Genomic DNA, 22,256 nt, shown 5'->3' on the forward strand with positions numbered 1-22,256 from the left:
CGCGTTATTTGAAGCAGTTGGTACAGGCTGTTGGTATCCAATCAACAAATACATGGTGCAGGGGAAACTCTGTTGACCCTCACTGCCTCAAAGGGCTGCTGGCCACAACTGACAGCAACAGAGACAGCATTACACTCTAGCCCACTGGCCATATCACAGCACCAAGAGCTCCCAACAGCTCCCAAGGAAGCATCACATTTCAACATCATTAAAAGTGTATTTCACGGTGCATGATAAATCATATGTAAGTCGGTTACAAAATTCTAAATATACTGCCAGCGGAAAATTCATCCATCCCTCTGTGGAATCCTGGAAGTTGGAATTTCCATTTCAAGAAAAAAATCAGTTTGAGGCTTTCTTTCCTTTGCTATCCACACAGCATCTGTCTCTTCAGTTGCAGAAAAGAAGTGCATTCTCCCATAGTGGAAATAGTGAACGGTTACCTCAGAGATATCTCACTGGCCTAGTATGAAGTCATTAGCTATAGTGGCCGCTGTCAGCCCATTGCCATGGGAACAGAGCAAATAAACAGAGATTTATTGGTAGCTTTGTAAACCTGTCTGAAATACATTGTGACTGAAACCCATGGGTTGCTGTGAGCGATCACTGCCTCTAGCACACAGCAAAACCGTACAGAATGGTGAATCATTGAACAGGACATGACATGCTGAAAGCATTGTCAGCTTCAATGATGAGTGGTTCATAAAATGCATTTTTATGACCTGAGACTAGATAATATAGGATATGCACTCAGTGAGCACTTTATTAGGTATTTATTAAAGTGATTTTTTTCTGCTGCTGAAGCCCATCCACTTAGAGGTTTGACGCGTTGTGTGTTCAGAGATGCTCTTCTGCATACCACTGTTTTAATGTGTGGTTATTTGCATTACTGTCACCTTCCTGTCAGCTTTGACCAGTCTGGCTCTTCTCCGCTGACCTCTCTCATTAACAAGGCGTTATTTGCCCACAGAACTGCTGCTCACTGGATGTTTTTTGTTTTTTGGACAATTCTCTCCAAACTCTGTTGTGCGTGAAAATCCCAGGATATCAGCAGTTTCTGAGATAATCACACCATCCTGTCTGGCACCAACAATCATTCCACGGTCAAAGTCACTCCCAGATCCAATTTCTTCCCCATTCTGACATTCAGTCTGAAAAACAGCTGAACCTCTTGACCACGTCTGCAAGCTTTTATGCATTTAGTTGCTGCCACATGATTGGCTGATTAAATATTTGCATTAACAAGCTGGTGTACAGGTCTACCTAATAAAGTGCTCACTGAGTGTATATCTGATATCTGTGGTGCAACTGCTGAATTGTAATCAATGACATCAAGGTCATAGCACCTGGCATTCCTTACTGTTCCACGTATTCATGCATGTTATATCTATAATTAGCATAACATTAACTATAAACAGTTAAACGCTGAGATACATTCCTTTAATCTATGCTGAAGTTACAGCTGCTATAATCAAGGCATCATAGGGGTAGGTTGTGTGACAGGTTCTTGTTGTCAATAATGGTGATCAAGATTTTATTATCACTTGTGAGGGGGATAAATATTTTAACATTTGTAACCTGTAGGTATTGCATGAGAGGTTTTGTAATAGTCCAAGACTTCCCAGTGTGCAGCTACCTGTGACTTTTGGCCTGTAATTCCCATGAGAAGAGAGGAGAGGTGGCTGGGAAACAGTCTGGGGAAGCCAGTTGTGGCCGGTGAAATTATGGCAGCTGTAATTCTAACCATTAGAGTAAACATTACCCTGGCCTTGACCTTCCAAAACATGACTCAACATCATTGCAGGGGTCTACTTACAGTACCAAATTGCCTTTGCCTCCTCTATTTAAAAACAAAACGCAGACCACCCCAGAATCTATTTTATGTCATTGACATAGCCATAATATTAGAGCCAGGGGTGAAACTTGGGCTGGGTTAAGGCCTGGTTTTCTGTCAATTTTCAGAAAGAAATAAGTTTGTGTGGCACCTATTTAAACTATTTATTGACAGTTTTTCATTATATTCTACCACTTATACAAAAAGTCTATGCACCATGCTATGCATTTTGATTTCCTCACAAATTTAGGCCTACCATCCATTAAATCATTGTGCCCAACTGTGGCCGCATACAGTTGATCATGACTAATGCTCTAAACTATAGTAATGACAGAATACAAGAATGGATTTCAAGACATGTTTTAACCAGGTTACTTTAATTGCGTTGTCTGTAGTCAAAATGCAGTTTATTCTATACTGTTGTGTCAGGAAACAAAGTAGCAGGACAAATACATTTTTAAATGCTATTTCTATGTAATAGCTAAGCCACTGTGTAGTTCTGGGATACATTTATTGATCCATGAACGCCTCATATTACATCACATTGTATTATGCATACTCAGAGGCTATGATGGGCTAGACTATGACAGCTTTAATTAGTTTACTGAGACTGCTGCAGAATTGGTTTGACTTGACAGATGATCATCTTAATTGTGACAGATAGCCTTCCTGACAAAAGCTAGAGAAGCCCAGCCTAATTTGAGCCCCTCTTCGCTCAGTGAAACGTATTCCTTCCACACAGTGCAATGGAAAATCCATATTTAATCACTTCCACAGATTCTTCTACAATTAGGCTCAATCCGTAGCAGCAGTTTCTTTTGTGCAGCCAAGAACAAACAATCTTTTATTCCCCAAAAAAGACACAAATTCAGTGCAATATGAAGGCTAGGCAGAGAGGAAGTCCAGAATTTGGTGGTCAAACAATCAAGCTGTTACTTATTGTGGCTTAGCTTTCACCACAACAGTGGAGCCACAAATATTCACACAGTTGGGCCTGCGTAGAACTAGGTGGGCCAGAACCTGGGGCTTTTTGAGCATGGATTAAGGGATTGCGTGCGATCGCAGATGGGGGAGGGGTGGCCATTTTTCAAGCAGTGAAGACATTTATTGTCAAAAATATTCATAAAAAAGATTCACATTGGGTGTGGTGGTTCACCCAGTATAAATGGATGAGCCAGCATTCTATTTAGGTGGCCGTGACCCACCCTGGCCCAGTCACGCCTATTCAGTGAACAACTACTTAATTAATTTAAAGATAAGATACCTTATTTCGGGTGTGAAGTCAAAGCTGTGGAGAGAGTCTAGTTTAATGTACATGCCTCTTGCACGCAAAAGGAGTGGTTCACCCATCCTGAGGGAAATCCATGAGGGAACAGGGCTGACTCATGTAAAGGATTAGAGCGTGTTCGCACAGGGATTAGACAAGTCAACACAACACCTGATCTGCAGGAGCACTCTCCACACCTGAGCAGGTTTTATTTCACCTGGCAGGGCCACCCTTCAATTTTACTCACTACACTGGACACCCATGACTGGGAGGAGCAGGGTTCAAGGGTCACTCCTCACAGCACAGCACAGCACACCCAGTACAAGGTGTTCCAAAGAGGACTCCCCATCGATAGCTAAAATATTTCAGGCAGGTAGTGTATTGGCATTGCACATGCATGGCCATTTTCATTGGCTTAGAGGTGAAACAAGGCAGCGTCTGTTGAATATAACTCATATCTCATACAAGCCCCCCAAGCAGGCTCCCTGACAAGCATGATGAATGTCTCTGAGTGTCCTCACGGGAAGTTCACTCTTCGGACTCTGGGTGATCCCAGGGGGGCGGAAGTGTGGGCCACATTATACCAGGGCGACGAAAAGGTCGTGAAACAACGAATCTCCATCCACCCTTTCCCCCCGGGGATGGAAGGCTGTCGTAAAGCAGGGTAATTCATCTCTCTGCGATGAGGCTGGGGCAGCAGTGGCGGCCATTATTGCCCAATTTAAGTGCAGTTATTCCCTAACGGAGGCTGTCATGCCTGCCCTTGACTGACTCTGTTCTGAGGAGTGAGGTAATGGCGCATCGCCTTACAGAGACAAAGCGCGACATAGGAGACCAGCAGCCTCCCAACTTCTTCCTGCCTTCCCCAAACAGGACAGAATATACGCCCATACTGAAATACAAGAGGACCAGCAGGTTTTATCAACATCCATTTTTTCCTCCTTCTTCATTAATTGTTGATCTGATCTAATCCAAAGTATTTACTTACTTATGTATTTATGGCAGACAGAGTTGCTAGTTGTGCTGACTAACACACACTCACACACATGCACACACATAGGCACACAGGCAAACATACAAAAAAAAGGGTTAGACTGTATTCCACTGTCTGATGCTGCGCAACAGGTTTTTATCCCAGTGATTTGTGAGAACATCCCTCGCAAAGTGTCAGCATTATGTGGAGTCCCTCCCTCCAATGTCAACATCTGGGCCATCATTGGCTGCGGTTGAGCAATCAGGGCAGGAAATAGAACGAGACTGACCGTGAGAACTGGCATAGGAGGGGAGCACATCTACTGTGTGTGTGTGCCTGTGGGTAGGAAGCAGTTATGTGTATGTGTGTTTGTGTGTGTGTGTGTGTGTGGATGTGTGCGTGCATGCGTGTGTTTGTGTATGTGAGCACAGCTAGCAACTCTGGTGTCTACTTGAAATGCGTACGTTTACTTGCGCATGCGTGTAATTGTTTCTGTCTGCGCTCCTGTGTGAATCTTTGTACTCTACCTGACCTGTCTAGCAGGTATACTGCAATACTGTAAAAACACCCTGGAGCACATACAAAATACCTTTTCTAATCTGTAATTTTCTCAAGTGAATGAGTTCTTAAAGTGCGTATGTGTGTGAATGTAACACACTAAAGTAGGTGTGCCTTCTACTCCTGCATGTCTCCTCTTGCCACTGTGTCTTCAAGCTGCAAGACTGGTGGGTTATGTATAAATAATCTAATTCAGCATGGTATCCTGAATTTACACATACACAAAGAATAGCAAATGGATGTTCTACAGTCACAGCAGGCATTACCTTGGAAAAATAATTACATTCATTCATCAGACAGATTTGGTTTTGATAATGCGGGATTCAAGCACTTCGTTCTTTGATACACTTGGCCATGGCTTCTCACCAGCACAGCCACAAGCCAATGTATTTCAGTGTCCTTCAGTCTGTTAGACATACATAGCCTTGCCTTTATTTACGTTTATAGCCTCTGGCTGAATGAGCCCTATAAAAGCTGATGGAGGAGTGCAGACTAAGAGGAGGAGGAGGTCAGTGAAGTTTACTCTTCCACAAGGGGCGGCCAGACCCCAGTTGAGTCATGGCTGTAGGCTGACATACCACAAAGCCACAAACCTCTTCAGAAATGACCGGGCATTGAGTTTGTTTGTGCTTGTTAAGTGTCTTTTGGGAGACTGGCCGGCTTGTGCTATTATTGGACTATTTAATGGAGGTCCACTGTGGTGGCAAGTGAGTGAGTTTCTCGTAAGAAGGCCACCTGCTACCTGAATGAGAAGAATTCTAACTTCTTATAATTTGTTGTTGAGTCAGATAATGCCCCAGGAGTGCTGGCCCTGGGTCCGTCAGCGTTTTGCTTGAAATTATTGGGGTTTGAGATTAGGGCTGGATTAAGTGATCTTGGATCCAAGCCTGAGGGTACTGCCAACCCTCAATCACTAAAATCAAGTTACAAAATGATACCAAACTAAATGAAAGTTGCTCCATTTTAATTAATAGATGCATCACGGTACATGCTTTATTTCAATAATCCTGTCCCCACCCAGAGTTCAATGCAACGGTACACACAAACAGTGGTGGGTGAGTTGCACCAGGGAAGATTTGGAGAATATGTTTGCAAAGACACTTCACCCCTTCCTTTTTCTGAATGTTATTTTATTGTGCAGATTACCCCAGATTAACTTTCCACTTGAGGCAGCTTTATATCTATAAAGCTATGACGTAAAGGGAAAGTCCATTTCGCGGGAAGTCTTTATGGTAGATGGCCTTGCCTGGCCTGCAGTAATCTATTGTTTTAATGAGAAACCAAAAAACTTGGTGAGAGAAACCAGTGAGAGATACAATAAGTAAATTGTGTGTGTATGTGTCACTGGTATGCGCTTACAGAGCCAGGTGCCCACGGAGAGGCACACCCCAATGCAAGGCGAAACACCCTTTACAACTTAAAAAAAAACGAAATAATCCCCAGCTGCCCACAAACAGCACTGCCTGCCCAGCCCATTGCCATCAATACTATCTTTGTCTGAACCATAAACACTCCCATTATTGTGGCGTCTGTCTCTGAAAAGAATTGAGGCATTTCTCCTTGTGTGTCCATCTCTGGTGCCGCATAGAGAGACAATGGAATAACTTGGGATGTTTGTGTGGGACCAAGCTTTTAATAGCTCACAGATGGGGGGGCTTGGACAGAGATCAAGCAGGTAATTATGAAGTCTGTGAGATTCATAACCTTGGCTCCTATAATACTGGAGTGTGTGGGCATGAAAACATAAGCTGTAGTGATGGTGACCATATTTGTTTTCATGCCATATATTCATTATTCCTTTTTTTTTTTGCAGATACAGTGCCATCCCAACTTATTCACCCTCCTGATAAAGATGAGGAAAGCAATGTCTAAAATAAATAATACATGTAATAAGCTGAATGCTCAAAACTGACAACATTGCTTTCTTTCTTAATAAGGTTTTAGGCAGCATTGCCAGAAAAAAGGCTTCTGTTGAGGGTTGCCAAAATTGAAAATTGTAGGATGTTGAAGTACGTTTATGATTGAAACATCACCCCTATATTTTTATGTGAAATATTGATTTATGGGGTTGATTTGCTTCTACTGACACTGGGGCTCTTGCTAATGTGAAATGAATCATCCAGCAAGTACCAAGACAATTGGTCAAAAACATGACTCCCTCTCTCAGGAATCTAGCCAGAATTGGATCTTCCGGCAAGTCAGTAATTCCATCAGACTCCAGACTTGAACCCGATTGAAACTGTGTGGTTTGAACTGAAGAGGGCAGTCCACCAGCACAGATTGAAGGATCTCAAGGATCTTGAAAGATTCTGTATGAAGGACTGGTCACCAATATGTTCACCAATCTCATAAATCATGTAAATCTCATAAATCACTATGACTGGATGACTCGGTAGTGTGTTCCTTGTGACGAGAGGGTGCACAAAGTACTGAAACCAGGAGTGTGAATATTTGTAGCACTAGAATTTCTGAAATTTTAGTTTGTCTGATTTGTTTTCATAATCCTTATGTAAACAATATTTATTTATCCTGTCTTCATAGCTCACCTTTATCAAGGGCAATAAAGGTGAACAGGGCACTGTATATAGCACACTCTCAGAAATAAAGGTATGAAATGTACCTAAAGAGGTACAAATGCTTGTCGCTGTGGCGGTACCATATGGGAGCATAACATTTTACCCCGAGCCAGCAATATGCAAATTATTCATTTGCATCTTTTTTTGATTGGAAAATGTATTCATTTGTACCCAAAGAGAACATTACTGTACTTTAAGGGTACATTTGGGAAATTTGTACCTCTACTTTATTTTTGAGTGAGCATTGTGTTCACTACCTTTTCCCATTCATACACTTACACTCATAACGCTTATTTTCTTTATATCCCAATTCTGAATGCTCAGTTGTAGTTGCTGGCCTGGTCGCTACATTCTCCATCAACTTCGGAGGGTGCCAACAAGCACACAGCTCGCCAGCTGCCGCTTATTTTTCTCTACAATCCACCAGCTGAGATGCAGTTATTGTGCCAGGGGACTCAGAAAACCTATGCAGCTGGTGTATCAGCAACCTTCAGACCAGAGGACCGCCTCTTATGCTATGAGGTGGGGAAGTCCCTGCTACCTTCAACCCTCCTATAGAGATGCTATGATCAATCAAACCTCACATCATGGGGCTCCCAGCCACAGTGTGGCTTATAACCGCCACAGAGTTTCAGGTGGCTTACTTACTTATTTTTAAGATAAAACCTCAGACGATGCATGACATTCAGGTGGACAATATTCAGACAAACTAATATTAAGACAAACTAATATCTGAGGCAGAGAACATTGAGGCAGAATTGTAGATACAGTAAATATGTTTAGGAAATATGCAATTAGTTGAAAGGCAAAATCAAAAACCTATCAACATATCAATAAGGCTGAGTGTCAGGGGATTTGGGACTGGTCCTGTTCCACGATAAAGATTATGCTGTCTCACCCTCTCAGTCCTAAAAACAAATTGTCACACTTGAAACTTGGGTTATTCAATTTATGCAGCTCGGTCCTGAAACACTGAGCTGCTGTTTTAAAGAGGGATCAATACTCAAGATCCCAGCCTTGCCTTCCCCCAAAGGTCTGTTGGACGGCGAATCCCCTCTCCCCCGCCATCAATCAAAGGGGATCAGGCTCCTCTCGGGATGGGAGGTGTCTATCACACTACTAGCTCCGAAGCGCTACTCACATACGTAAACAGTCAGGAGGCGCAAGCAGTCAAACACACACATCACAACTAATGAGATCACCATTTGGAAGTACCACAAGGCCCCATATTCTGATAATGGTCCATAAAGTTGAGAGTTGATGAACTGATATTGTTGAAGAGAAATTGTGCTCTCTGAAAACACCATTGGGGATTGATGATAGGATATTGCTCAGGCTGGAATTGTGGATTAAGAGGCAATTCAATTACCATGGTAAATTCATGTTGTGTCAGGAGCAAAAGAACTGTAAATCAGATATTATTTGTATTCGTATTAGTATTACTTGGAGGGAAAACCTGATTGCCACCAGTTTGAGTATTCACAACAAAACAGCACTGCAGGGGCCAAACCAGGGAGAGCTACAGGTAGGGACCTCTAGTAATTTCATTAAAATGTGTTTTTCTCCATTTTATTTTTCAGCAGGTTTCTAGAGCACAGGGAGATTATGTCCAGGTGTTCCATTAGAGAGCCAGCCTTCAAGTCCCTACTGCCTCCCGCCTAACACGGACACACACTCATACAAACAAACACAAACACACAGTTTACGGCTTAACCCCCTCCATTAACACACTGAAAGTAGAAATGTAAGCTCAGGTTGTGGAAGGGAAAAAAGGGATCTGGTTTCTAAAATGACAATTCAACACTTTGAAATGTGTCCTTTGTTATCAGGTAGGTTGAGTCAGCTGCACCTTATCTGCAGGCAGCAGTGAACGATACCAGCAACTGTGCTACACTCAAACCTGCAGCACAGAGCTTCAATAGAAAGCACACACTACTTTCAGCAGCACAATACTGTACTCGAGCTAGGGCAGGGTCTTCCATGCTGTTGGTTAGGAACAGCAAAACTCACATTCTAACAGCGGAAATGCTATGCTGTGCAAAGTAGGCCCTATAAGCATCCTTAGTTCTCAGATCTGAAGCAAGGACCAGCTCTGTGCTACTTCTGCTGATGTACTGTTCCCCCACCCAGCAATGTTTTCACACCAAGTAGTGCACAGGAGCCTGATTACTGCTGCATTGCAACATTGTTACAGCAATGCTCTGAGGAGGTGAAGTATCAGTGGTGTTTATATCTGGGGAGCTACAGAGCAAGCAGACTGGGCTGGCAGCTATGAGAATGAGACGCATCAGTGGCAGCAATTAAAGTTTGCGCCGTACTTACCCTGCAGAACCTCCCCTCCCTCCGTCCCTCCCTCTCCCTTTCTCTCGTTTTCTGCGGCCAACCCCCACACCCGAAATTAGAAGACGTTTGCATTCCAACCAGAGACGAGCTATTACAGCAGGAAACCCCCCTCTGCTGACAGTGCCTGCAGCTCAGCCAACCATGAGTGTGTTCACTCGCTACTGCTCTCGCTCGCTCGCTCACACACACACACACACACACACACACACACACACACACATTCTTGCTATAAACCGGTTTAGCTAACATGGAGGTTACCATGGTGCTTTCCCTACCTCCTATCAGATATCTGCAACGTGCCCCACCTCTGGTCTACTGGGCCTCACTCTGACTCACCCCTGCCACCTCCTATTGGCTGTCCTTTGTGAATCAGACATGAGGCAAGTCCTCAACTACCCAAAACTTTCCCAGCCACCATGTCCACACCTGTTTCAGGTTTCATTGCATGCTCCTGCTGAGTGCAATATCTATCTGCTGGTATATGCAGTAACCAACCCTCATATTTCCCCCAATCTGTAATAGTAAGCCACAAAACCACAGCACAGGCCAAGACCCTGTGTGTCAAGGGACCTCCTCTTCAAAGCACACAAACACTATTCTGGCCTGTAATGCCAATGTATAAAGATATTTAACCAAATTCTACACAGTAGACATTCTGTTAAGACTCCATTCACAGTCCAATTATTCCCTGTTGTGGGGCAGGGAGAGAAGACACTTCCTCTGGGTTTAGCACAGTAAATCTGATGTGTGACTACACCTTCATGTCAAACCACATCTATTATATTTGAGATTCATTCATTAATTCATTATCCTAACCTGCTTATCTTGAACAGGGTCGCAGGGGGGCTGGAGCCTATCCCAGCATGCATTGGGTCAAAAGGCAGGACTACACTCTGGACAGGTCGCCAGTCCATCGTAGGGCTATATTTGAGATGGTCTGCTTATTTAGATTTATTATCTTGATACAGATCCATTTAAAGTTCTTCCATTCCAGAAAGTAGGGCCCAATCATATCTATCAGTATTACAGAATGTTGCATGTCTTCATTTCAAATGGTCTTTTGCTGCACTTATTGTTTCGCATTTTAAAAGAGCTATACAATGGAAAGTGGTCTATAAATAAAATGGTGCACTGTACATTCAGGATGGTATTCATTTCATACACAGGAAACTGTGATATTCCAAAATGTTTCAGAGAAAGGCAAGCAAACTATTTTAAAACTATTTTTAACCATGGCGTCATCAGAGAGTAATGCACTCGGCCATTTCATTGTAGCCCTTCCAGGCCCCAACCTCCCATAACCCTGAAACAGCAGTGACCACATCCTCCCCAAGGCGTCAAAAGCACCACCTCCCACCCTGATGACACATTCAAGGTCTCCAGTGTCATCATACCCAACGTGCGCAAGCCACACAAAGACTCAAAGTGTTTCACCATCACATACAGGAGGTGGAACTGACTCAGTTCAAGGGCTTAATTGTGCATTTGCTACTTCTGTGTGTGCTCTTACCTTCCAATGACGATCTTATCCCTTTGTAGTCATCTTCAAGTGTTTGGCTGAAAATAGGCTTCTATTCTGCTGGCAAATTCAGTCGGGGAATATTATTTTGCATTTGCTTTCCGTGAACTAGAGATGCAGTGCAAGTAAGAGAGAGTCAGAAAGCGACCAAGAGAGGGGGGCAGGGGAGAGAAACTGTAGTGAAGAGGAAATGAAACTTTCAGATGGTGTTGAACAGATCACGCCAAGGTTCCTTCAGTGGAGTCACACGGAGGAAACAGTGTACACTCACAGACATTGTGACAAATCAAGTGTTCCACAAGCCTCAGTTAATGGCAGTGTACTGCCCTTTCACCTACCAAAGGGATAGCACACACTCTCCACATCTTTATCATCAAGAAATCTCAGTCACACTAGTTCTTGCCTTTTCAGTGTCTTTTCAGAGGTCTGCAAGTACAATTTTAGGTTTTCTGGCTCTGTACTCAAGCATATTGGCTTTGAAATGAAACAACTAATATCCCTGTAGGAATCATATCCCCTTATATTGATTGTCCATATACATAGGGGACCAAAAGTAATTGGGAAGTTGGCTACTCAGCTATTTCTTTATTATTATTATTATTATAATTATTATTATTACTATTACTATTAAGATTAAGATTAGCCACGTGTATTCAATTGCTTCCTTAGTGCAGGTATAAGAAAGCTTTGAGTATCTATTCTTGATTCTAGGATTTTGATTGCCTTTGGAGTCTATTATTAGCATTTGTCAACATGAGTTGCGCCAATGACAGTTAAAGAAGCCATTATGAGGCTGATAAATAAGGAAAAAATCTGACAGACGTCAAACAATAGGCTTACCAAAATAAACGGTTTGGAACATAATTCAGTAGAAAAGAGTGCACTGGTGCACTCTATAATAGGTAGGCCAAGGCCACATCAACAGTTGATGACTTAAGAATTCTCGTCATAATGAAGAAACCCTCCTTAAACAGATCACTCTTCAGCAGGCAGGAGGATGTTTCAGTGACTAATCTCTCAAATCTCACAAATAGTTCTACAGAGGCTATACTGCATGATGGAAACCACTAGTTCACTACAAAAACAGGATGGCCAGGTAGTACCAAAAAGAGGCTGCAGAGTTAACATAACACAACATAACATAATGGCGAGAACAGGTTATTCAGCCCAGCAATGTTCGACTTTCCCTACCTCTAAAGTGTACCTACTGCTTAGTTTGCCTAAAAGCTGAATAGTATCCAGCACCGGATCAAGCCTGGTCTTGAAAGCCCCCAGTGTTTCTGGCTCCACTACACTGGCAAGCTATTCTACACAGTGACCACTCTCTGTGTGAGAAAATACTTCACAATGCCTGTTCAGAATATATCCTTTCCATTTATTCAATTTAATTTCCATTTATGCCCCTTCATACTGCTAACTGAACTCACCCTGAAGAATCGCCTGTAGTTCACTTTGTTAATCCCTTTAAATATTACCATACTTTTTCCAACATCAGCACTTTCCAATTTTGTACTACCCATAAAATAACAGTGCCTTATGTTTTTATTTCCCACATGTAGCTTTACAGTTAGTTATATTTAATTTAATTTACCAGGTATAATAACCCACTTCTGGATTCTGCATTCCAAACTGTTAACAAAAGCTCCTAGTTTTGTATCTTCTGAAAATTTAACTAAAGTATCTTCAATGTCTCCGTTAAGGTCCTTTATGTAAATGAGAAAGAGCAATGGTCCCAGCACCGAACCTATGGGACTTCCCACAATATCCTGCTCAGATAAGGTCCATCCTACTACTACTCTTTGTGTTCAATCCCATAACCAGATCAGAACCTACTCCAAAATGGCTCCTGTAATTCCTACAGTCATCAGTTTGATAATGAGTTTGTGATGTGGTACCTTAACAAATTGGAAATATAGATATAGTTTCATAAGCCCTGCTAACATAAAAACACTTGGTTGCTTCCTCAAAGAATGCAAAAAGGTTTGTCAGGCATGACCTACGCTTATGAAAACCATTTTGCTATCACAGCCATTTTGCTGTATATAACTACGACTTTGTTCAAAGTGCTCTAGCAAAATACATGGGCCACAGAATATTATGTGCATGCAGATTTAACAATTGGTTCTTCATTTTCTCACACATTTGAAGCTGCGCTCTGTGAAAGAGCAGTGCTAGACGCATGCTACTGGTCACAGACACTCAACCAGCAGCAAATCTGCAGAGATTTGGCAGGACTCTTCAATTGTGCAAGTGCCTCATGGGAATCCACGGGATATGCCATCCAAAGGTAAGCAGCACCTTTCCTCTCAGCAGAAACAACCCCGGGCTTGATGAGCAGCTGGCCAGGTTCAGTAAACTCCTGGGCAAGCAGATGGTGATACAGAATGGCCTTGGCACTCTGAGTTTAAGCAATCCGATAAACTCCTGGTCAAACAACAGCTAGCTCTATCGGCATGTGTACTTGTGTGGGTGTATAAGAACTGGTCTGACCCAACCTATTCCAAGTGAACAATCTTCCTTGTATCACAAGGAATTCTGTTCTTGGCCCTGGTTTCACTGATTCCAGTCTGTTCTTGAAATGTAAAGGTGGCTACAAAAATGTTGAAATCACTTTTATAGCGGGGCAAATGAACAGCAATTCTGGTTTGTGTACCGTTAACAAGGCAAGAAACAACTAGTATATAATGATATATAATGATGAGGCTAATAAAATAATAGTGTTGAGAATTCCCAGAGTATATTTTTATATTGTTTTATATCTGTGGTAGGAAAAAAAAAAAAAAAACCTTTGAACTGGCTGTATCCGGACTGGCACAGCTATGGTCATGTGTGTTGAAAGTAGAAAAGAGCCAGCAAGGTTCAGACCTACCCAGCTGTCAATCAGAATAAAAATAAACAGCACTAATGACCTTGGTCATAAAAATGGAATCCAGTGAGGACATCAACAACATATTATACACCACTTGAATACACTGCTCAATTAAGTTATTTTTAGGGGGGGGGGGGGGATATCTCTAAAGCCATAGGCATAACAATCTGGATCACTAACTACCTTCCAATGATTTACGCGACTCCCTGTTGTCTTCACACTCACAGAACAAGCTGTGGACAAATGCAGCCATGAAATCTCCACCTTGATCAATACAAGCATAAAATGAACAGCCCAGGATTTTCCAGAGATATGCTCCGTTAACCAGATACACAGACGGGACTTTTTGAAGCAGAAGATGGATGGACCACATAATTGAAAATAAGTTCAAGCTGTGACTCCCAGACCCTGTCGGGGAATGGCATTCGTGACAGTGCTCATACTATTCCTTCCACTAATCATAGCCTCATTCGCCAGCCCTGTGTCAGCCCAGCCTCATTCAGCTAGAATTACATACTGGTGACAACACTGTGCTCAACTGAGGGGAGTATGTACAGTGCGCCACTAATTGCAGTCTCATGTTAAATCACCCCTTGCTTTTGATTACTTGGCTGTTGGGTATACATTATCTATGTATAGTTTAGAGTACAATCAGCCCCACCCACATTGTCAGGCCAGAAAATGAGAACAGACTGACTCCTGGGCATTCCAATACAAAACAAACTGCAACAGAGGACGAGAAACCGCTTAACAACTCCATTGTACAACAGCTCATAAGTCAGTATACCTTCATGTAATCAGACTGCCAAAAAAATGCCTACTTGTCTGCATTTGTATTGGCTGGAGTGTTCACTGATGAGGCAGAGCAGTGATGAATGGGTTTGTCCTTTAACAAACCCGCACAAGCTCTCTGCCCTGCATTTGAACAGAAAGGCAAAAATGAGGTCTGTGTACATCCTGAATGGACACTAACCCAATTACATCAAATTCAGTTCTTGGAAGGCCACGATTATCTTTGGTTTTGCTGCAGTCATCTGACAAAATGAAATTGGTGTAATCAATCACTAAATTTGCTTTCTCAAGTTTATATTTTGAAATTATAGCTCACAGTTGTGATCTGTGGGCTACGATTAAACGCATAGAAAAATGACAGACTAAATTTTTTTTTCCTCCCAAAGTTTGTATCTGTGGATAAATTTGTAATGCAGATGAGTAGTCTAGGTAATATTCATGAAATCAATCTACAAAGCAGTCTACAGTTTAAGGGATGTTAACTAGACAAATACCCTCGCTTTAACCAAGCAAATATACATCATATATCCTGTTCCTTCACAAAATTATCCATATTAAAATACACCCGGTCTAGCTATCAATAACTTGACCACACCCTGCCGACAAACTCACGCTGACCTCAGAATGACCTCATTTCAACAGGTTTTGAACCTGGGCACGGAAATGATGATGCTGGTGGGTTGAGCATAACCCAGAGTTAAACCCTCCTTCCCTGGACATGTTGCCCAGCAATGTTTTGCAATATGTTGCACTCTCAGTTAGTACAGGCAGTCAGAAGCCTATTCTAATTAGTGTGACGCATTACCGAAATGGCCGACCTGCTTCCTTCCTGCTCCGAATTACTACACCCTCATTCTGTGGAGCCGAAAAGGCAAGCTCAGCCACATCTTAAATCAGTCTGGTCAACGCTGCTGCTGAGCTGATGGTCAACTGGGCCTTTGTGGAAAACCAACATGTTTTACTGCCATCCTTCCCCCTGCTTACCTTGGGTCAGCGAGAGGCCAACACGCACACAAAACTAAGACCTCTGGGAAGACCGACTCTTCCTTCCCACAATTCCCCTCCACCCATTTGGTATCTATGGGAAAGGTGGGGGGGCAGAGGGAAACAACAAGCCTTGTTGACACACAGACATGCTGTAAATCTGTTGTCAATCCCCGACAGCATTCCTGGGGCGTCAGCGGTGGGGCGGACATGCGGAGGACGCCACATGCCTCGTGCGTCAAAGGCGACGGTGCCGCATGCCGTCTGGCCTACGAGGCTATTGGGTGCAGTATCAAAGCCTCTCAGTCCCTTCCGGAACGTGTCCATGAAACCCGTTTTTCTATAGTTAGTTGAATGCTGATGACGTCATTAGTATACACAGAATTAGGAAGCAGCAACACATCTGCAACAATTTGCTCTTCTTTGTCAAATACCAGCAATTGTGTTTCTTTGTTGCAAGATATGGTGAGTAACAAAATAAATCCTGGGACGAACAATACCACTGACAGGTTTAAGTAGAGCAACAAGTATAGAAACGGCACATTCTGGTTTCATTTGGGACTAGCTAATGCACAACCAAGCAGCCCTGTGAAGCTCAATGAACACAATCAGCAGTTCCCACCAATTTTCCTTCAGGGAAGTTCACTCAATTCAACACTTTACTAAAGGAAGCACAGCAGACTGGAGAGCTTCCTTTGGCTTCCCGGTACATTTAATTGAATCCATCACACTGATATTATTGTGATTACATAACTACTCCTATTCTCCTACTGTATTCTTTCTTAAGCCTTCTCATTTTAATCCCTGTACAGGAATTTTCAGAATGCTTTTATGATAATCTATTAAACAAGATGAGACCTGCAGCAAACGCATAACATGTAATGCAAACAGTTGCATTAAGTTGGATTTTTCCTCCACGGGCTATATTTGTATTCACAAAGGTTCAAACCTGCTCTGCCAAAAATGCTACATTGTGCAGACGTTTGTGATAAATCAGCCATTTAAAACACCTACAACAAAATAGCATTAATTTGTTATAACACAGGAAATTCTGTTACATGCATATGCCATGGCATAGTGAAGAACACACAAATGTGTCATGAGCACACACCACGTGGCATGAGCAGCGTTGCTAAGAGGGGCTAACACTTAAGACACAAAATGAGACTATTACTCATAATGGGAAAAGCATAACAACATATTTTCTAGTCAACTGGAAATAAGAGAAAAGATTGAGCTACTGGTGTCAAGTGCACAGTTGCATGAATGAAAAAAGCACAAATCTGTACAAGGGCCAACTTCCGCTCCCACTTGTTGCTTCATGAAATTCTGTTAAAGGCACAGTGCTTCAAAGAAAAGGTTTATGAAACCCAGAGCAACAACATACAATGCCAATGTAATCCTCAAGCAAAGATTCAAAAACATACAAGCAGATAAGCTAAAGAGCATAGCATATCAGAAAAGAACCTTAAAACATTAACTGAAACCTCTTAATTTAAGGCTGGTTTCAAACCTAAACAGCACACAGCCTCCAAAACCCAGAAGTCAGTCTAGTGATTGTAAAGACACTAAAATGACTGATTATGTAACTTTAAATCGCACTCAATTTTTCACATTCCCAGATATTTTGTTTTTGAATGGGTAGCAATTGCTACTTCTTGACTCACACTTACTTAGTGACAAGTGCCACAGTGGCTACTATTTTTCTTATTGCAAGCCACAGGGAGAGGAAACAGCTGGCAGAAACCGTTAAATGCAACACATCAACAACAACAACTGTGAACTTGTACAACAGCTGTGAAAGCTTCCTGAGCACTTCAGCCTGTCAGAGTTATTTCAGTGGGCACAAAAGACCTGACAAAAAAAAAATGTTCTTTCAGAAAAAGGTAATGAAAGAACACACAGTGCACATTTCACAATTTGGCTACAGGTGACAAGGCCTTCGTATAAAGAACACAATTATTTAAAATATGTATACTTTGGCTTTCCCTGATATGCCTCAAGACATGAGACAATAAACAGTATCTTACAAACCAAACAGTACAAACCAAAGTAAAACTGGTATGCGGTCAGCCAATCACCGCAAATCTGAAAGGCTTCATTTTTAGCCAACGTATAGGTCAAACTCCAGATCAATAGCCACAGAAAAATAAACATTTTGCAACCCAATTCCAAAGTATTAGGTCTGGCAACAAATCAGGGTTCAGTGTTACTCAAACTCTTGATGGGAAGCAACTGTGTGCAAAAGGATAATCCTGATTCCAGCCCTATCCCAGATACAATTTGGTCATAGAACGGACCACTGACTGTTGCCACATTACAAAAACGCTGGGATTTTCATTTGTGTCAGGCTTGTCTTGACTGCAAATTGAGAGCATGCATTACTCATCTTAACAAAAATCCCTTGCTCTTACAAAAAATTGCTTTCGACTTGCAAAGGCCACACCTCAAACCACAATGCGCACGGCATGCTAGAATCTGAAGTTCTAGAATATTGCTAGATTTTACAAAAATTTGGAGAGTATATCCCTGCTATGCTGTTGAATGAGCCACACATGCACTGTCAAAGTTCCACTTGTTGGAAAGCACAAGGTTTCAGGTTTCTCCTTTTCCTCGTGGGTCAGCATACTGCCAGGGCACAACTCTTAGCTCAGTATTAGCTGCATTCCTGGGTCTTTCGTCATGACTATTACCATTACTTGTTGAATGTTAAGTGTAACAAATTATTCACAACCTCAAAAGATTATTCAAGTCTTACCTGAAGTGCATTTCCAACCATCTAGGAGGGCCTTACAAAAGAACATCCACATAATGTTCTCACTTCTTTTCCCATCTCTGATATTGTGAAACCAATTTAGACAAAGGTTATTTTTCCTGGAGAAGCTTTAAAATGAGCAGATACAAGATGCAAGAATGTCCTACTTGACATTACATTTAATCCAATTGAAAAGGTGTCATGTTCCCTTCTGGTCCCATGAGTATAATTTACAAAGTCACGACATGGAAACTTCATGACTCATCACCTGGCCATGGTCAGAATTCCTCTAGGACTCTTACACACAAATTGAGACTTATATTTCCAGATTGAAACCAAATGGTTTTTTTTGTTCAGAAGGAGAAAGAAAACAATTAAAATGGCTAGTTTAATAAGATTTGTTACAATTACATTATATTGTTCTGTACATGTCTTTATTTCTTCAAATCAGCATCGCAATAGAACAAAACCATAAAACAAAAACATGAATTTATAATTTAATTACAGAGGAGCAGGATTTTCTGACTGCTTATCAGGAGCCAAACCTGCCTGAATTTTAAATTGCCATATATGAAAGCTCACACCTTTAGGACCAATGTAATGGATCAAAGTGCTTTGGTGGGACAATAGGTTATGGAAAATATATGATCAATAAAAATGGTTCCTTTGAGACAAAGAACACCTGTACTAAACACCAATCCAGGTTAGACCCCAGGTTTATGAACTGTAGCAAAATCTGTGTCCCTCCATGTTCATTTGTTCACTTTAGAGGTGCATGACTTGGAACAAAGTAGAGATATTTCAAGATACACTGACAACTGCTCATAACAATGAGGTGCATTATGAATGCTTACCAACTCACTGAAACATCACCTGTAAAAATAGATTCATAAAAAAAATTGTGGCATAGGGACCATCACAATATCACTCCATGTTAATATGGCCAGAACCTTAATTTGAATAACAGTACTGAAGTTGAGCATTTTTTGTAGTACTCCGTACAGTATCAACAGTAATACTTCACAACTTTGACTGCTCAGTCTTCAACCTTTTTTTCAATACAGTGGCTTTCTAAATAAGCTTAGCAAACAAGATATTGGCCTTTGATTCAATTTCCAGAGAAAATATGAGGAAAGTTTAGGTATACCTTATGGATTCCTAAGCACCCATCCCAAGGCCTTCATTGATATGACACTTTAGGCTGGTGTATGGTAGCTATAAGGCATGAGCATGTGTCCTGTTCCAAAAATGAGGAAAATAAAAATAAAAAAAGATCAGAAAATCCCTGCACCACCAATACAAATTAAAGAATGGCCATCATCTGCAGTAAATGGTCTAGTTTCTTTTAAAGGTTGTTTATGGAATATATCTCCAGTCAAGATAATTATTAAAGAACGTGTCAAGCGCACTACAGAGCAAAAGCAAACTAAAGACAGCCAAACAAATTTGGTCTGCTTAAAGAAAAATGATTAATTATAGGGGTCATCATAGTCAAAAGAAAGGGAAATATAATCAAACTTCTCTTTATCATATACTCTTCTGAGAAGCCATGTTATTTGTTAATTGCCTTTTTTGCTTGTTCTAATCAGTCATTCAATCATTAAGATTTGTAATTTGAAGTTAGCCAAGTCAGCCCCTCGTATAGTCCATCACCTGTGGTCGCACAGGAGGGCTGCACATACCAATTCCTATCTCTGATGCGGGTCAACCCCAGTTTCTCCTGAATTTCGTGCGGCTTCATGGCATCAGGCAGGTCTTGTTTATTGGCAAAAATCAAGATGATGGCATCCCTCATCTCCCGGTCATTAATGATGCGGTGCAGCTCTTGCCTTGCTTCGTCTATCCGATCTCTATCCGCACAATCCACCACGAAGATTAACCCCTGGGTCCCCGTATAATAGTGCCGCCATAGGGGCCGGATCTTATCCTGTCCCCCGACATCCCACACGTTGAATTTCACGTTTTTATAAGAGACAGTCTCCACGTTGAAACCAACGGTAGGAATTGTGGTGACAGACTGTCCCAGCTTCAGTTTATAAAGGATGGTGGTTTTACCGGCGGCATCAAGTCCAAGCATCAATATTCTCATTTCCTTGTTTCCAAAGATTTTTGACAGCACTTTTCCCATCTTGTAAACAGTACATAAATATCCACGTCCTTTGAGAAAAGTGGGGTTAGTCCTTGTTTTTTTTCCCCTTCACGTTCTTCCACACGCCAATCAGTGCGATGTCTTGCCTAATGCGAACCGTTCAATATTTCACGAGACCGTACCGGCAAATAACTATCTTCAAAACAAGTTAAACAACCTAACTAACGTTAGCTATCAGTGGTGCACTAAGCCATGTGGTAACGTCTGTTCAACAGTTCACTGACAGAAATGTAGCTAACGGTATTTGACAAATCCGGACAGCTAGCTACCTAACGTTACAGACTTTTGCAACCGAATGTAGGTTTCCAGTATGTGGCAAGGAATCATTTAAAAGTTGTAAGAACGTCGGAATGTCGCGTAATACGTTCTATTTAAAGTTGTCAGTCATGTGAAGATAAAGGTCGCATAAGAAAAAAATCCAGTTGCTGAAATCGCGAAGAAATGAGAGGGTGTGGAAGATGGCTAGCTATCCAGTTAGCCTAAATTATTTCAAATCCAGAGTGGCCCGGTATCCACACAAACTGCTTGGGTCTTCCCTCGGATATTTACTAGGAGTCTTTAACGATCGATAAACAACCTAGCAAGGGGGCGAAATGGCTCCAGGTTGCTTTAATTGAACTTGGAAGCATACAAGAAAAAAGTGCATTGGTTGAAAAAATACAAGGATTCCGAATAGGCCCTCTCGAAAGCCTGCGGTACTTCTGACTTCCTCCTGGTCTGCGTCTGCTTCGAGGTCTCTCCTCGCGTCCTTGTTTCGATCAGCAAATGCCGGCGTGGGGGTTGCGATTTTCAGCGGCTCCTTGGTGCAGCCTCGCGCCGAGTCACATTCACTTTTACTGGAAACGATAACGTCTGAGACTCCGTAATTCCAAAGGTCATTGATCCAGTCGAGAGCTTCTTCTCTTCTCCCTGTAACACAAGAGCGGTTCAGAAAAGGGAGGGGTATCAAAAAAAGCACACAACTTTAAGTGCTTCCATCTCTATCATCAGTGTACTGCGCACATTTCTGATTAGTCCCATTGCGAGCATTTCAATATTTCTGTATCGTTAGGCCTTCTATTTAAAAAAAATCCTGTTACCTGCAACTGGCGGTAGCCCCCCGTTCCCCTGATATATCCACCCCGCTCTTGCCTCTCTTTTTTTCAGTCGCTGAGTTGCAGCGGCACTGTGCTACCGGAAAAGGTGCGGACCTAGATCACCCGCCACTTCCTCTCGATCGCCTGATAGTCACAGGCGCTATTTTTTTCTGTGTAGCCAGTTGTCATGCGCAGAGTGGTTGACGGAGCACTAAGCTCGAAATTGTAGGAAATGGACGCCATTTCGGCTCTCGTATTTATTCTCAGACACATTTATATATAACTGAAACTGAAGTGGTGCAAGATGGCAAACATATTTTAATATATTTGCTTCTGGTTTTCACTTACGAGTTAGTCGTATTTATACACATTCATTCCCCAAAACTCCTGCGTCTATCAATAGCACAGACCACCAGTCAATGTGCTACTCGCTAAACGTCACTGTCCATGAAGAGGTGGTTCGTTATGACGTCGGTGCCTTCTAAGTGGGCGCTCTGTAAGATTTCAAATAATGCCGCATGCTTTAAGCCGTATAAATAATTGATGGGAGGTTCGACCTCT

The 22,256-nt window shown here is 42.0% G+C and overlaps 1 protein-coding gene across 1 annotated transcript; it reads right to left on the reverse strand.

Annotated features, from left to right (window-relative positions):
- Positions 1 to 18,844: 18,844 nt before the first annotated feature.
- Positions 18,845 to 22,054, reverse strand: arf6b (ADP-ribosylation factor 6b). The gene is made up of 2 exons (XM_061257183.1): positions 21,699 to 22,054; positions 18,845 to 21,528 (listed from the first exon to the last, which is right to left on the reverse strand). Exon 2 carries the CDS (start codon positions 20,596 to 20,598, stop codon positions 20,071 to 20,073), a length of 528 nt encoding a protein of 175 aa, XP_061113167.1. The 5' UTR covers positions 20,599 to 21,528; positions 21,699 to 22,054; the 3' UTR covers positions 18,845 to 20,070.
- Positions 22,055 to 22,256: the final 202 nt, after the last annotated feature.

This window comes from Conger conger, chromosome 1 (genome assembly GCF_963514075.1).
Source record: "Conger conger chromosome 1, fConCon1.1, whole genome shotgun sequence".
Classification (NCBI taxonomy): domain Eukaryota; kingdom Metazoa; phylum Chordata; class Actinopteri; order Anguilliformes; family Congridae; genus Conger; species Conger conger.

What these genes read in the sequence shown, in the direction of transcription:
- arf6b (XM_061257183.1), bottom strand. Translation starts at nt 20,598, where the DNA reads ATGGGAAAAGTGCTGTCAAAAATCTTTGGAAACAAGGAAATGAGAATA.